Genomic DNA, 14,311 nt, shown 5'->3' with positions numbered 1-14,311 from the left:
TTCTGAATGATCTCACTTACTAATCTTCCACTTGTAAGTAATTTATTCCTTTACCTATTCGTTAGCATTATTGGCTATTCCTAACTAGGAATTTCTTTTTTTTTATTGATTCTTTGCTATCAATTTGTTTTTTGCGAAATGGTTCAAATTGGAGAAATGCTTCATGCCAATCCTTCACATCACATACGATAGTTTAAATTGTCTGAAGAGTCTAATTAATCTCTTCGTTTTTATAACCCCTGTTTGTCCTTTTTTTCAAACATGTAAATCCTTTTCCTCGTTGTGTAATCCATTCATTTAAGTGCCTTTTGAACTTTACATAAATGTAACCGTGCGTAAGGAACTCACAAAATGAATAGTTTTCCTTACGCATAGTGTAAATGTAATAACTTAATCGGGTGTACCTTTTTAACAGTTTATTATAGCACATTGAGAGGGTACTTTGTTTTTCCTCTTTTTTTCATTTGTTCAAATGTAATGCTCTTTAAAAGAGCACTACCGTGATGCTTTATACAAAGGAAGAAATGGATTTCTCACGATATTCCCATCAGAATATGCCAAACCGTGGTGATACTTAAAAATCGTTTCGCATGATTATATGTGAAAAATCTTAACTTGCTAACTTTCACTTTATGCATTTGATCGGCACAGCCTTTTCAACAACGCATCCTTTTTGCAGAACTGCATAAAAGGAAAAATAACAACTAATGAATTTTATCTCATCAGCATGCTATTTGGTAAAGCCACATTTTTTCTTAACATTAACGCTTCACCAAAGCGTAAACTAAAACATATCGTTACGCTTTTATAAAATGGCGTAAATCAAAACTCCTTATTCCACTTGTTCCTAGTGTCTATGTTTTAACGGAGTGGCAAAAGTTGATGCACATAGAATGGAATGTATCCATTAAAAAATGGTTTCAATAATAAAGCAAACATGGTCTTATAAAATAAATATGTGCACTTAAAAAAGGAACGAAACCTAAATAAAAAACATCTTTCTAATAATACAAAAAAATGATAACTATTGTACGTAAATGTAAACCATTCAAGGGGGATAAATGTACCTTTAGATGGATAACTCAAGCTTCTATTTTTTCATTAATGGTAAGAACTGCCCATTAAGGGGTACAGAGTTACTGAACTCTTATCACAGATTAAAATTTTTTCACCAATTTGAGTGTCATTTCTTCCGCGTAATCCTTTCACGTAGGATGATAAGCTATTTTTATTCTTTTCTTTGATGTACTCTCTTGACCTTGTGACGACTTCTTAGATGGCGGGTTATGGTTATCCTTTTCCTCAAAATGACGATTATTTTCCTTTTCCTCAAAATGCCAATTCATTTCTTTTTTCTTACGTTCCTTCATATTAACCATAGATCCTAAAGGAGTAAACTAATACACAAAGGGAGGGACAAAAAAAAAAATCGTAACATTATTGTGTCACAATTATTTAAAAATTTGCAACGTATATAATGTAAACATATGTACTGCATACACTCTAAAAAGTATTTTCTTTATACTTTGTAAAGGAAAAAGAACACGTAGAATATTCCCAAAACTATGAAAGCAAGCAATATAGTCATGTAAAAAGGATCACATGTTAATCCTCTGCATCCTCTCTTTCGACTTCTAAGTATGACACTCCGATCAATAATTAATGATTGTACTAAACTTTCTGGATATTGAGGTAGGGATTCACCACTGCAATTAAATTCCTTAAGTAATTTATAAGGATTTAAATTTTTATCACATTTAAAAAAATTTGGACAATGATCCCAATGATAACCAAAGAAAAAATACGTGCAGCATTCACTTAAATAATCTATATACAGTGGAGCAATCGCAGAAACGTGTTCACAGTATTTCTTATTTTCAGGTTTAATCTTAGTTTTTTCTTTAAGATGATCAAAGTTTTTAAAATAATCATGCATATATTTCTCCTTTTTCCATTCACTGAAAGTGCCATCAAAATAAAAGTAACAAGATTCATGGTTTACATCATTTTTGCAGTTTATGCCCCCAATTATTTTCTGTAGTATAACCATATCACAATCTGTAAGACTATTTTTTACGTTAGAATTAGGACTAGAATCAGAGTTTGTATTGGATTCTTTCCATAATTGCTCAAATGCCCAATAATTATAATAGGAACAACGTTCACGGATATTATTTTCATTACTCAGAATAGTAGATAATTTTATTGATATCTTGCATATATTGTTACAAGGTTTTCTATATTTTTCAGTTAGTATTACTTTAGATGTCTCTTTAGTACAACCACCATTGCAATTAACAGTACAATTATTTGTAACACCATTTTTACAGCAATTTTTAACATGTTCGCCATAATCAGAACAATCTACACAGCATATACACTTACAATAATTATCACTTTCAGTGTTGTTCTGTAATGCATCATCCAGTTTTTTATATTTCTCGCATGAAGGTAACTCTTTAAAATCATCGTTCTGAAAAATAGGAAAAATATATTGATTGTAAAAGTCTTAAAAATCTCCATTCCCGAAATAATTTGTTTCGTTTTACGAAATATATAACGTTCTTATGATAATTTGAAAAACAACATTTTAATGAAAAACGTTTACATACTTTATCACATAATTTTTCTAAGTAATTCATTGTATCTTTAGACATGCTAATCAAATAAAATTATATAACATGGTATTCCGTCAATATTCGCAAAAAGAAAACTAATCCCATAATGTAGTGACAAATTAAATAATCATATATCGTAATTATTAAGTGTACATGAATATTCATTAATGGTATACTTTCTAATTACATTTAATCATTCATCTGTAGTACTACAATTAACATAGTATAAAATGGGCACATTTATAGCAAAAAAAAATACTCATTCTACGAAAAAATCATATTTTGTAATATAGAAAAGGATAAATGTGCTGATAAGAGGCATTATGGAGTAAAATATTTTTATGATATTCTAAACAACATCTTTGCGTAGTTATTCGTTTAACTTTCCGTTATTTGTTTTAAAAAATAGTATATAAAAAGGTATCCTTTAGTGTATCTACCCTTCCTTTGTAATGATATATTTTCCTTTTTATTTTCAAGGTTACGCCAAAAAAAAGGATTCTTCCTGGCACCTCCTAAGAATATATTATTATAACAATTTTTATCACAAATAATTGCATACTACGCAATTAAAATGATACCTCAAAGTCGGAAAATTAAAAACTATCCTCTAATAATTCGTAAACATAACGCATTTATTATGAATACTTTTAATTACAAGTTTTTTATTTCTTCAAATACTTTAACTATGGTAATTAAAAAACCTTGTAACTATATCTCTCTTCTCATTAAATGACAATATAAGCCTTTGAGTTCCTCTATACGACATAATTTGGCATTCAAGTTACATATTTGAAACGGATAATTTCGTTACAAATCCGTTTTTAATAAATTGAATAAATAAAAAGAAAGCTCCGAAGTGGAGTAACTATTCAGATAACCTAAAATTTTGTTATAGTCAAAAGGTTTAAAAGTTAGTAGAATTTTTTTTTTCTACTACTGAAGATGCACTGGATTCGAAATATTTTTACAATGTATTTTTTTCCCTATTAATACAGGCTTAAAAGGATAAGAGGGATAATATCATTAAAGTGCGCTATTTACATATATTTTTAATATTTCATTTTCCCCTTCTACTTATTTTCACTAAACATAGGGCGTAAAATAAACTTTGCAGCTCAACGTGGTTACTTTATCATCGTATCGCAAATGGAACATCTATGTTTTTGGGGACCCCAATATGATATTGTCATATAACATTCCTATTAGCATATTTCATCGTTTATTAATTTTACCCTTTTGATAATATTTTTCAGCACGCAATAAAAGTAATAAACACTTATTATTGATATTCATGTAGAGGTTATCCTTGCCGTGCACTATCATAAAAAAGAGAATTTTTTTTTTCATTTTTTTCATTTTAGATGGAACCTCATAAATTATGTAAATTAAAATGGAACGAATTACAATATAAGTACTCGTTTGATAATTCATATATCATCGTATCATCTTAGATTTCTTTTTTTCTAACTACCACGTAATCTATGTTCGCAAAATAGCACATTCTAATTTTTTCTAAAAATAGGGGTTATAAAACCATGCAAATTTTTTAAATGCAAAGTGGGCTATTAATTTATCATTAATTTTTTATGTTCTCACTCCATGTTAGTATCACTATTTCTTTATATAATGTAAGAGATAGTATGTATGCCCATATAAAAGATTAATGACAGGAATAAAAATGCACCTCTTCCATTACAAATGCACAGCAGGGAAAAAAAAAAAAAAAAATGAAATATTTTCATCAATTGTTACTATTGTATCTACGCACAATTTGTTAGTACTACATTTTAATAATAGACCTTAAATGTAGTAAATCAATGAATGGGGCGCAATACAAAACAAGGAAAATAATAACAAAAAAAAATAATTATTATTTATAACCAATGAAATGGTAACGTGCAAAATATATTTGAACAACGTAAAATCACTATTTGGGTAAGTTCATCCAATTAGTAACCCCCTTAGTGTATGTTCCCCTAAATGATATCCCCATTTTTCATATTTCCTTTATGTATAATTTTGTTATAACTTATGTTTATGACCGCTTAATGATTCCTTTTTTTTCTTATTGTGTTAATATAATTATTTATCCCTTTAAATGTTTACGAATTAGTAATTACTATGGTTAACGTAATATAGCCTAATCCATCCCTAGCCTTTCACATTTCACCAAGGGGTAAACTTTCCTTTTTATATATAACATAACAGTACGGTATTTTTCCATTTTTAACGCTTATAAGTTACATACCGATCTATAAAATATTAATTTTTTTGTTCTACTTTTAGATTCATACAATTTTTCATTTCTGCTTATGTTCTGAATGCACATTTGAATAACGTGTTATATTCCAATTGTGCAATGTTAACATTTGTCCCTCTTCTCTTCAATATTCATTTTAATCATTATTTCCCATTTTTTAAATTAAAATGTCCTCTAAATACATTTCTAAATAATTGTGCAATTCTTCTTCTAATCAAGTTGATACCATGAGTTACACAATCCCTTTCCTCATCCCTCAGATTGATAAGCCAAATGTATTCTTTGAGGGGGCTGATTTTTTTTCCTATCGCTCGATCCACGTGATACCATTTGTCGCATCTCTTCCTCATGAATTACATTTTGAATTCTTTTTTTGTTTATTACCCTCTTTTCGAAGCGAGGTCCTAGAGGAGTAAACTGATATGCCAAAAAAAAGAAAAAAAAGCAAAAAAAAGAAAAAAAAGCAAAAGAAAAAGAAAAATGCATGATTATAACAATTTTTTACGTCTAAATATTGTACAAAAGAAAATTCAACAAAATGCTCAACAAAAAGTTATTCTAATGCGAAATTTCTCCTACCTTGTAAAGAATAAAGAACACGAAAAATAACCCAAGTACAGAAAAGGCAGCTAAAACGAACACATAGAAGAGGTCACAAAATATTGTATTACATTGGGGTTTCAATGAACTTAAGCGTATAACATAATAATCAATGGCTGTAGGTTTTCCTACTTTTTCGAAACCTTTCACTTTATCCTCTAATTGGTCACATTCAAATTCTTTATAAAGTTTGTACGGATTATAACTTTGATCACACTTAAAATAATCGCAGTTGTTATGGCATTCATTAGAATGGAAATAACAAGTGCAACAATTACCTATGTACTTTTTATATAGTCCGTTAATATGTTTAGCATAATCACAACATTTTTTTCTATTTTCTTTTTTACAAGGTAAATGCGTTTTAAGGTTTTCAAAAACCATAAAATAGTCATGCATATGCTTCATTTCTTTTAATTCTCCCACTTTTGCTTTATGTCTATAATCCACGTAGCACTTATCTTTTTCTTCAAATGTGTTATTAATTGCGTATATTACTTTAAAAATTCATTAATATCAGGTATGTCAACAATGTAATTAGAATTATTACTAAATGTTTTACTTATTTGATTGTATACCCAATAAGTGAAATATAAGCAGCGATCATTAGCATTTTAATGTTTCTATTTAGACAATCCTTTTAAATTTGTTTTTATTTTAGCGCAAAGTGTGTAAATTTTACATCTATTATCTATTGGCGGTTTTATTTCTGAGCAATATTCATTAAATTCAGACGAATAATCTTTATTATTAAAATCATTGTAGAACTTATAATCATCTAATTCTTCTAAAATATCCTAAAATATAAAGAAAAAAAAGAAATAATTATATAAATATTTTATTATATATGATATCCTTTTCTATCATTTATATTATATCCTAATATATAGTTATAAATTCAATTTTAATTAAAAAAGATAATGTACTTTTTCATATTTTTCTTCATTATTGTCAACTGCATAAATATGTGTTGTTGTACTACATTTTGTAAATTTCTCTAACTTTTTTTCTACAGTTGCAACTTTAGGTTTTTTAAATACTGGCAAATCTAGTAATTTTACATTCTTACATGATTTCTGATAGTATCTATTAATTTTATATATGCCATTGAATTCTCTTAATGCATTACATAATTTTTTATATCCTTCTTCATCTTTATTTTCTTGTACATAGCATTTATCTTTAAACTGACGAAATTTATTAACACAATTGTTAACGTAATTTGAACATTCATTTTTCTCATCCGTTCCATTATCTCCTATACTCTTAATTTTATAAAAATTTTCGTACAATTCATGCATTATTTTCATGTTTTCATAATATTCATCCTTAATATTATAAAATTTATCCTTTAAATCACACAAATTAGACTCTTCAGCTATAACTTTATTGAAATGTTCATATGTCCTATGTCTATCAGATTCAGATATTATATTCCTCCTTAATTCACCATTAAGCCAATAGTTCAAATATTCAATATAATTACATATACTTTTATTATTATTATTATCAGTTTTATGTTTAGACCAATATAAAAAATATTTCATTAATTTTTCACAAATCTTTTTAATTTCCTCATTCCATCCTTGCTCTCCATTTTGAATTTTTTCACACAGAGAAACAATTTCATTTGGATATCCTCCGTTATCAACTTTTTTTTCATGATCATTGTATGTTCTTAAATCATAGAATATGTTATACTAAAAGATATAAAAAAATTTTAAATAGATAAACAAGGGTAAATTATTTTAAAAATATTTTCTATTGTACTATTACAACACGATAAAAAAAAAAAGGGATATATAAAAAACACACATTTACATATTTAAATATTAACTCAAGATTTATTATTACCTCTGGTTCACTAGTCTCTCCCGATACACCCGATCCCATTCTATTTTTGTATTCACGCTTTTTATGAATTACTAATTTTCCTGAAGGTATAATTAAATTAATTAATTTTAATATATTATTGGGGTATAATTTATATAGATGTTACTCGTCCTTCCTAGTAAATTATGATCTATATGTAAATATCACTTCTTTATAATAATTTATTAACTAGGATTCAATTTTTCAAAATAATATCGTTTTCTCATTTTAAATATAACAAAAACGTTAAACTTTCAGTTATATCTTACACTATACATAATCTCTCCTTTGAATTCCCCATTTATTCGATTCTACATAACAAAATGAACGTTACAAGTAGTAAAACACGTTATGTTAACCTGCTAAAGAATATAACATAGCTTTTATGCAAATGTTTAATCAATAATGTGTTACTTTTGTGGGAAATATATTTATTCGGTTGAATACACATTCATAATAAAAATAATGTATACTTTTTTACGAATTATTATTTGTACTCTCCTTTAGAGATAACATATATAATTATTGTTCGAGATCAATTTTAAAAAAATATACGAAATTTTTCATAAAATAGAAAATGTTGCAATTTAAAAGGCTAATAGCTTCTATAACATAAAAACAACAAATATTATCGGAACTTATTTTGCTTAGTTCTACAATTATGTTATTCTAAAATGGATCTATCGAATTAACGAAAATCTATTCCCTCTATTTCCTCGCCTTTTCCCTCTCGTCAATGTTGAATTGGGTTTAGTTGCTCACTAAAATTTTAACAATAAAGTAGATATATTTTCATTACTAAATACAGTTAAGCATTTTTTTGAATAAAAAATAAAACACTTTTGATATTATAAAGATAAATTAAAAAAAAAATCATATTTATTTAATTTTTGAAAAGAAGAAAAATGGGAACAAATTATTTACTTCGCAATAGAAATAGGATACCACGTTAATGTAGTGCACTTACTATGTGCAATGAATTCTTATATATAAAAATTTCAAGCATTTTTTACATTTCTACGACATTAACATATTATTTAAATTTTTTTTTTTTTTTTTTTCAAATTATCAACATATATTTCGAAATTTTCGCTAAATAATAAATTTTCATGTTCAGAAATGTGGAGAAAGGGTAGGTTATATAATCCATGCACCCTGTTTCGATGAACTTTCCAAATGAGTTATAAATAATTATGTTCACACATAATGATATACGATAATAGCACTCACATGGCTACACTTAAGTCGCATAACGTATTTCGCGCCTAATTATGTGTCAGCAATGTAGAATTTTCTTCAAATAAGAAGAAACAGATAACATTATTTTTGATTGATGCAAAAATATGCAATATAATTTTTTTTCCAAAATTTTCGAATTTATTTTTCCTTCTGACTGTATAAACAACACATTTTTGACGTTTTCATAAATAGTGATAGGCGTGAACATTCTCTCGTCACCTCGATTTTAATGCTTCTACCTGTTTTGAATTTTTTTTATGAGTATATTAATTTACTCATGGGTATTCGCACTTTTACGTGCATGCCTCTAATAAGGCAAAGGAATGGACTTTTTTCCAATTCTTCCTATGTAAGCAATACAAAATGGAAAGCTATGAGATGCGCAATGCGTCATTAGGAAATACAAAATACAACGACTAACCCAATATATGTACTTAAAACGAACATTTCTTTATCTGCATCGCTATATAGATGACCAAGCAAATGGCACCGATTCGGCATTTTCTTCGTTCCATAAAAAAATCCCCATTTTTAAATAATGCCTTTTGCTTGGCAAGGGCTATATTATACGTATTAAATTAAAACGAAACGAAAATGGCACTATTAATGTACCCGTTTGTATGAGCATATACAAATTTGGACGATGTAAAAGCGATATGGACAAAAACACGCAACATTTTTTACATATATAAATGTATGCCTATAGCCGCTTATACGTTACTTCAGGATTGTATTCTATGTTCGCTCCCTTTTTGTTAATTTTTTTTGTCATATAAAAAAGTTATAATCCTCTTTGAAGTACGTCTCCTTAGTTGGAAGTAAAGTTTATATTTTTTCTTTTTTCCTGCTTAACCATACTATGGTCACCTAAACGTAAAATATATTATTCAGTTCGTAAAAGAAGAGTATACCATTTTGCTCGATTATCTATGTGCTCTTCTTCACTACGTCATTTTGTCAACTTTCGAAGATCACATTTTTTTTTTTTGCATTACTCCTATATGCATTTTTACTTCTTAATTATAAATTGACTGGGGGTATCATTTACCCTTCAGCTTTTTTTTTACAAATGCGACTATCGTAGTGGTACTATAACAGCGTATCTTAATGAAACCCACTTTCAAAACATTTTTCTGACGCATTTGTGCTAATTTTCCTGTAGCCACTGACAACATTTTTAAGATTTTCTATTATCAATTCAGCAGACATTATTTTTTTTTATAACAATGGCGAAATATTTACGCACCATGGTGGGGTATGTATGCATATATGATCCCGGTGGACACTCCATTTTGACGGATCATAATTCTGACAAAGTAACCTACCTACGATTTCGGCACATTTAGGAGAATGCAAAGAGAACCTTCCAGAGGGGTTCACTAAAAGGTAAATGTAAACAGGTCACATGGCTAGTCCTATGCATGCGTAAATATTGTAGTAATAAAACTATGACAGTAAGAAAATGGCTAAGTTATGAACTGTCAGAAATTTATATTCGTCCCTTCTTTTGAGGAACCTTTTTTCGAAACATATATATCCTTAAAGTGCCTTCCACAAAGTTATTACGGGCTTATGCTATACATCAAAAGAAGGTTCAAATGCATCCCGTTCTCAATTAATTCCCTCTGCGGTGCCATATTCTAGTTCCATTTTGTCCTGCTGTGTAGCGAGACGTAATTTTTTTTTTTTGATATACAAAACGGTAATAAGTCCCCTTTCCGGTTCGTCATGAACGTGCACATTCGTTGTGTTATTATATTTTCCCTTTTCACAGATGTGTACGAACAACAGAAAGTACTAATAAGAATACCGGTTGTGATGCAATTTAACTGAGACGATAAGGACTTATTTGTGGAGTCCCCCTTTAACTGCAAATTTTGCAGATTCAATTTTTGCCTTAATTGCGTGTGGGTACATTTACCTACAAAATGAATAAGCTAACCGAGTAGGCCCTAAACCATTTGGGGGTATAATCTGTGTATGGTTTACGCTAGCTAGATAGCTAGCCATTTTTCGAATTTAAATTCGAATTAACGCTACTCTCGAGAAAGGGAGGGAGATTCATTCGTGCCGTTAAATGTTCTCATTTCCCCTAATGAAGTGTCCAATTTAGTGAAGTTTTTTATCCTGCCATTTGACAGCTCCCACTAATGTGTCTCCATACGTTAAACTCAGCTTATTTTTTCGACGTTATCCACTGCGGGGGTGGACAGCAAATGTGCTCAGGTATAATATGAAGCATATTGCAAAAAAATATTTACCGTCACACTATGCGATGCGGTTTTAATATTTTACTAAACTGTTAGGAGTCATTTCCTTTGAGTTTTCTCATTTTCGATTTATATTTTACATCCTTTTCACGAAAAAGGGAATTTTTTCCCCTGGCGTTTTTCACAAATGAAAGCAACATATAACTTTCCATTTTTTCACTATGCATAGAACCCCAATTTCGCAACCGCTTGGCTCTCATAATGGAATGGAACAAATAAAATGTGCTCATATAATTCACACACTTACGCTTCAAAACTTTGTCGAGTCGACTATCAAAGTTACGTTATTACCACACTTTCTCATTAGAACCATCCCCCTGTTGCATAAAATTGATAAATTTTGTAACTCATTATAGTATAAATTACATGTCACTGCTAAGTGAACTCTTAAAAAAAATGATAGCCTTACCGTTAAAATGGAAAAAAAAAAAAAACTTTGAAGCTGCTCTTTTGCACGCATCACAGTTGTCATTTTTTCAGAGTTGCAATTCTTTTTCCCATAGATGTGAAGATTCCATCGCAGGGGGTGGATAAAGACAGCTCAAAAAGGGTATATTCTATTCGCACAATAGCCCATCGAAAAAAGCTGCTTATCCGTAAGTGATTCTTATGGACCTCATTTTTGCGGAACGTACCTAAGCCTGCTTCACCATTTTGTTAAGGGAAAAAAATGCAGTAAAAAGTGATTATTACTGATAATTAAAATGTCAGAAACAGCATATCAAGTGGATAATGGAAATAGTTTTAAACTTTGGAAAAATGCAGCTGCAGAACATTGCCCACCTTGGCACGAACTCTACCTCATGTAAAATATAAATAAATTTTTACCTAAGTATAAACCCCCCCAAATCATGGTAGTATACTCCTCTTTTATATGCCTCCAAAAATAACTGCGCAATTTTTGGTCAATTTCCGCTGTACGACGCATGATTCGTAAATCATCGCTGCGTCAAAGTGACTAATTTGTAAGATCGTAATAAATGATAACGTTTGACCGAAAAAATGACATTTTATTTTTTATTGGTACATTATAATTTAGTAGAGTTTAATTTTTATTTCGATTCAAGTTTGTAATTTTTTTATTTTCCGCTAAGGTACACAGCAGCCTCTATATGCTTTCATTAGCTCCTTTTTTTTAGGGGCACAATTTATCCAACTTATATATTTTTTTTTTTATATTTTTCCTTACGGCGGAGCGCAAAGAGGAAATTGCCCTTCCGCGTTAAAACGACTGTAAGGAGACATTTATTTTCGGAGAAAGGGAGCTTCACCACGTTTTGTGTGAGTACATTTCTAAACCTCATCATTCATGCGTTTGGCCGTCTTACCGTTTTGTCGCCTTACCGTTTTGTCGCCTTACCGTTTTGTCGCCTTACCGTTTTGTCGCCTTACCGTTTTGCCGCCTTACCGTTTTGCCGCCTTACCGTTTTGCCGCCTTGCCGTTTCCCAATTTTACTTTTTAAAAAAATTCATTTATTTTTACCTATACTCCATTTGGGGAACGAAATATTTCAGAAAAAATACTGCGGGGCTTCACTTCGGATCTCATTTGTGCTTTAAACATTTTCTATTATATTTTTTTTCTATAATTTTTTTTATATGCTATACACATATGTCGCACTGATAGCGGGAAATAAACTGCTCCACCGAGTGAGCGTCCATTTTATCTCAATAAAATATAATCTGCATATAATAATACTGCAATGAGGAAAAGCGGGGGAAAAATATCATGCTTTGCGTATTTTAAGGGTTTAACCCATGACAGTGTTAGTTTGGCAAAATCAGGTAATTTTTGCGCGATGCGATACTGCACAGGACTGCAATATGCAAATAATAATTTCTCATACATTTTAAAACATATTTATAAATATCTATAATCCAAAGCGACCTCCGCAAAATTACCATTATATTTTTACGTGACTTTTTTTTTTTTTCTAATTACTAGGTTAGATAATTTTCCTTTTTCCTTAAAGCGCGTTATGCATTTTATAATGTAAATAATTCTTTCGAACGTTTCGACATTCCGGCGCGTCATAAATGGTATTTCGAAATAATATGATGGATTACTCACCCAGTGAACAATAAAATCGCAAATAAAATAATACATTAGTTTAGATTTTTTTTTTTTTTTTTTTCCCTGATGAGCGACGAATTTGTTAACAAAACATGGGGAAGAAAACATTTATGTTACATAAATATATCTCCCCTTTACCAAATTTGCATGTAACCATGTTGAATCGCGTTTATCGCTCGACTACACTCTTCAGCATTTGTCAGTTCGCGCAACATTAGCGAAAATTGTACTTGCATGTGCTTGCATGTATGTACATTTTTAGCGTAGATATTTATTCGTACGTATTCCTGCTTGTTCGTACGTGTTCACATATATATATATCCTTATTTAGCCCTGCGCAGCATTTTCGATACCCCCGCGCGGAAACTACGTTTAGCAAGAAAATGCTAAAACAGCCTGACTTTTTTCCAAAGCGCTGCGGAAAAAACTCACCAACTTACTACCAATCAGTGTAGAAAAAAGGGGGGCAATCCATACAGCTCCCCTTTTCCCCCCCAAAAAAATGTTTTTCCCCACTACCCTAATGGTTTAACCACTTCGAACCTTCCCAACATGAAAGAAAAAACGAATAAACCGCGTATCCTTTCCACGAAGGTTTTTACCTTCTTCCTCCTAGTTTGCACCGGGAAATATCCCCTTGAGGTGGGTCAATCAGCAAAGACACTCAAAAAATGGCTGCTGTGTTGTTACATGTTACTTTTGCATGTTGACGAGCAACCATATTTGTGGATACCCCCTCACTGTGCACATTCCACATAGAGTTACATGATTCCCTCACCTCCACCCCCTCCAGTCATCTACCTTTGGAAAATCTCCCGACACGAAATGCCACCCAAGGAATGCACCAACCATGCAAGTGAGTAGAATACTAATCGGAGAAACCCAGGTACAGTCCCCCCCGATCTACCCCAGCTTAAAAGAAAAACTAATTGACATACTTGATGAGAGAAACGATGATGTGTTCAGAAAACGATTGAACGCCTTAATACAAGAGGAAAAATATAAAAAGCAATTCGAGTTCCTATTTAATGGCAACAAATTCACGAAGGATTTATCCGACTTAGCCATTAACCACGAAAAATTAAAAGCGGCAGGTGTTCCAAATGTTTCGAACTTTAAGAATGATCCCAGCTCGAACTTGGCAGAAGTCATAAGCAAATTTCCCTCCATAGATATGAAAGATCCCACACGAATGCTCACTCACCCTAATAGGGTAGAACCCACACGAAATGTTCCCTCTACAAATTGGGAACAACTCTCACGAACGTTTCCCTCCCAAGATAGAGAAGAACCCGCACGAAAGATTCCCCCCCAAGATAGGGAGGAATCCGCACGAAAGATTCCCTCCCCCAATTGGGAACAACTTTCACGAACG

General features: G+C 30.6%; 3 protein-coding genes across 3 annotated transcripts in view; 1 reads left to right on the top strand and 2 right to left on the bottom strand.

Annotated features, from left to right (window-relative positions):
* Positions 1 to 1,519: 1,519 nt before the first annotated feature.
* Positions 1,520 to 2,642, bottom strand: PCYB_074390 (VIR-like CYIR protein; the record flags this gene model as incomplete). Its single annotated transcript, XM_004221837.1, has 2 exons — positions 1,520 to 2,473; positions 2,550 to 2,642. 2 exons carry the CDS (start codon positions 2,640 to 2,642, stop codon positions 1,520 to 1,522), a joined length of 1,047 nt encoding a protein of 348 aa, XP_004221885.1.
* A 2,488-nt stretch (positions 2,643 to 5,130) lies between these two features.
* PCYB_074380 (VIR-like CYIR protein) lies at positions 5,131 to 7,374 on the bottom strand (the record flags this gene model as incomplete). Its single annotated transcript, XM_004221836.1, has 5 exons — positions 5,131 to 5,298; positions 5,461 to 5,889; positions 6,105 to 6,278; positions 6,522 to 7,181; positions 7,303 to 7,374. 3 exons carry the CDS (start codon positions 7,372 to 7,374, stop codon positions 6,105 to 6,107), a joined length of 906 nt encoding a protein of 301 aa, XP_004221884.1. The 3' UTR covers positions 5,131 to 5,298; positions 5,461 to 5,889.
* Positions 7,375 to 13,488: 6,114 nt separating this feature from the next.
* Positions 13,489 to 14,311, top strand: part of PCYB_074370 (hypothetical protein) — a gene marked incomplete at its 5' end in the record, with an annotated part of 4,282 nt that continues 3,459 nt past the window's right edge. The window contains 3 exons of the mRNA XM_004221835.1: positions 13,489 to 13,578; positions 13,730 to 14,149; positions 14,221 to 14,256. Coding sequence (XP_004221883.1) covers positions 13,489 to 13,578; positions 13,730 to 14,149; positions 14,221 to 14,256 — 546 coding nt within the window. The remainder of the gene's footprint in view (positions 13,579 to 13,729; positions 14,150 to 14,220; positions 14,257 to 14,311) is intronic.

This window comes from Plasmodium cynomolgi, chromosome 7 (genome assembly GCF_000321355.1).
Source record: "Plasmodium cynomolgi strain B DNA, chromosome 7, whole genome shotgun sequence".
Classification (NCBI taxonomy): Eukaryota; Apicomplexa; class Aconoidasida; order Haemosporida; family Plasmodiidae; genus Plasmodium; species Plasmodium cynomolgi.
This window is presented reverse-complemented; position numbering and strand designations above follow the sequence as displayed.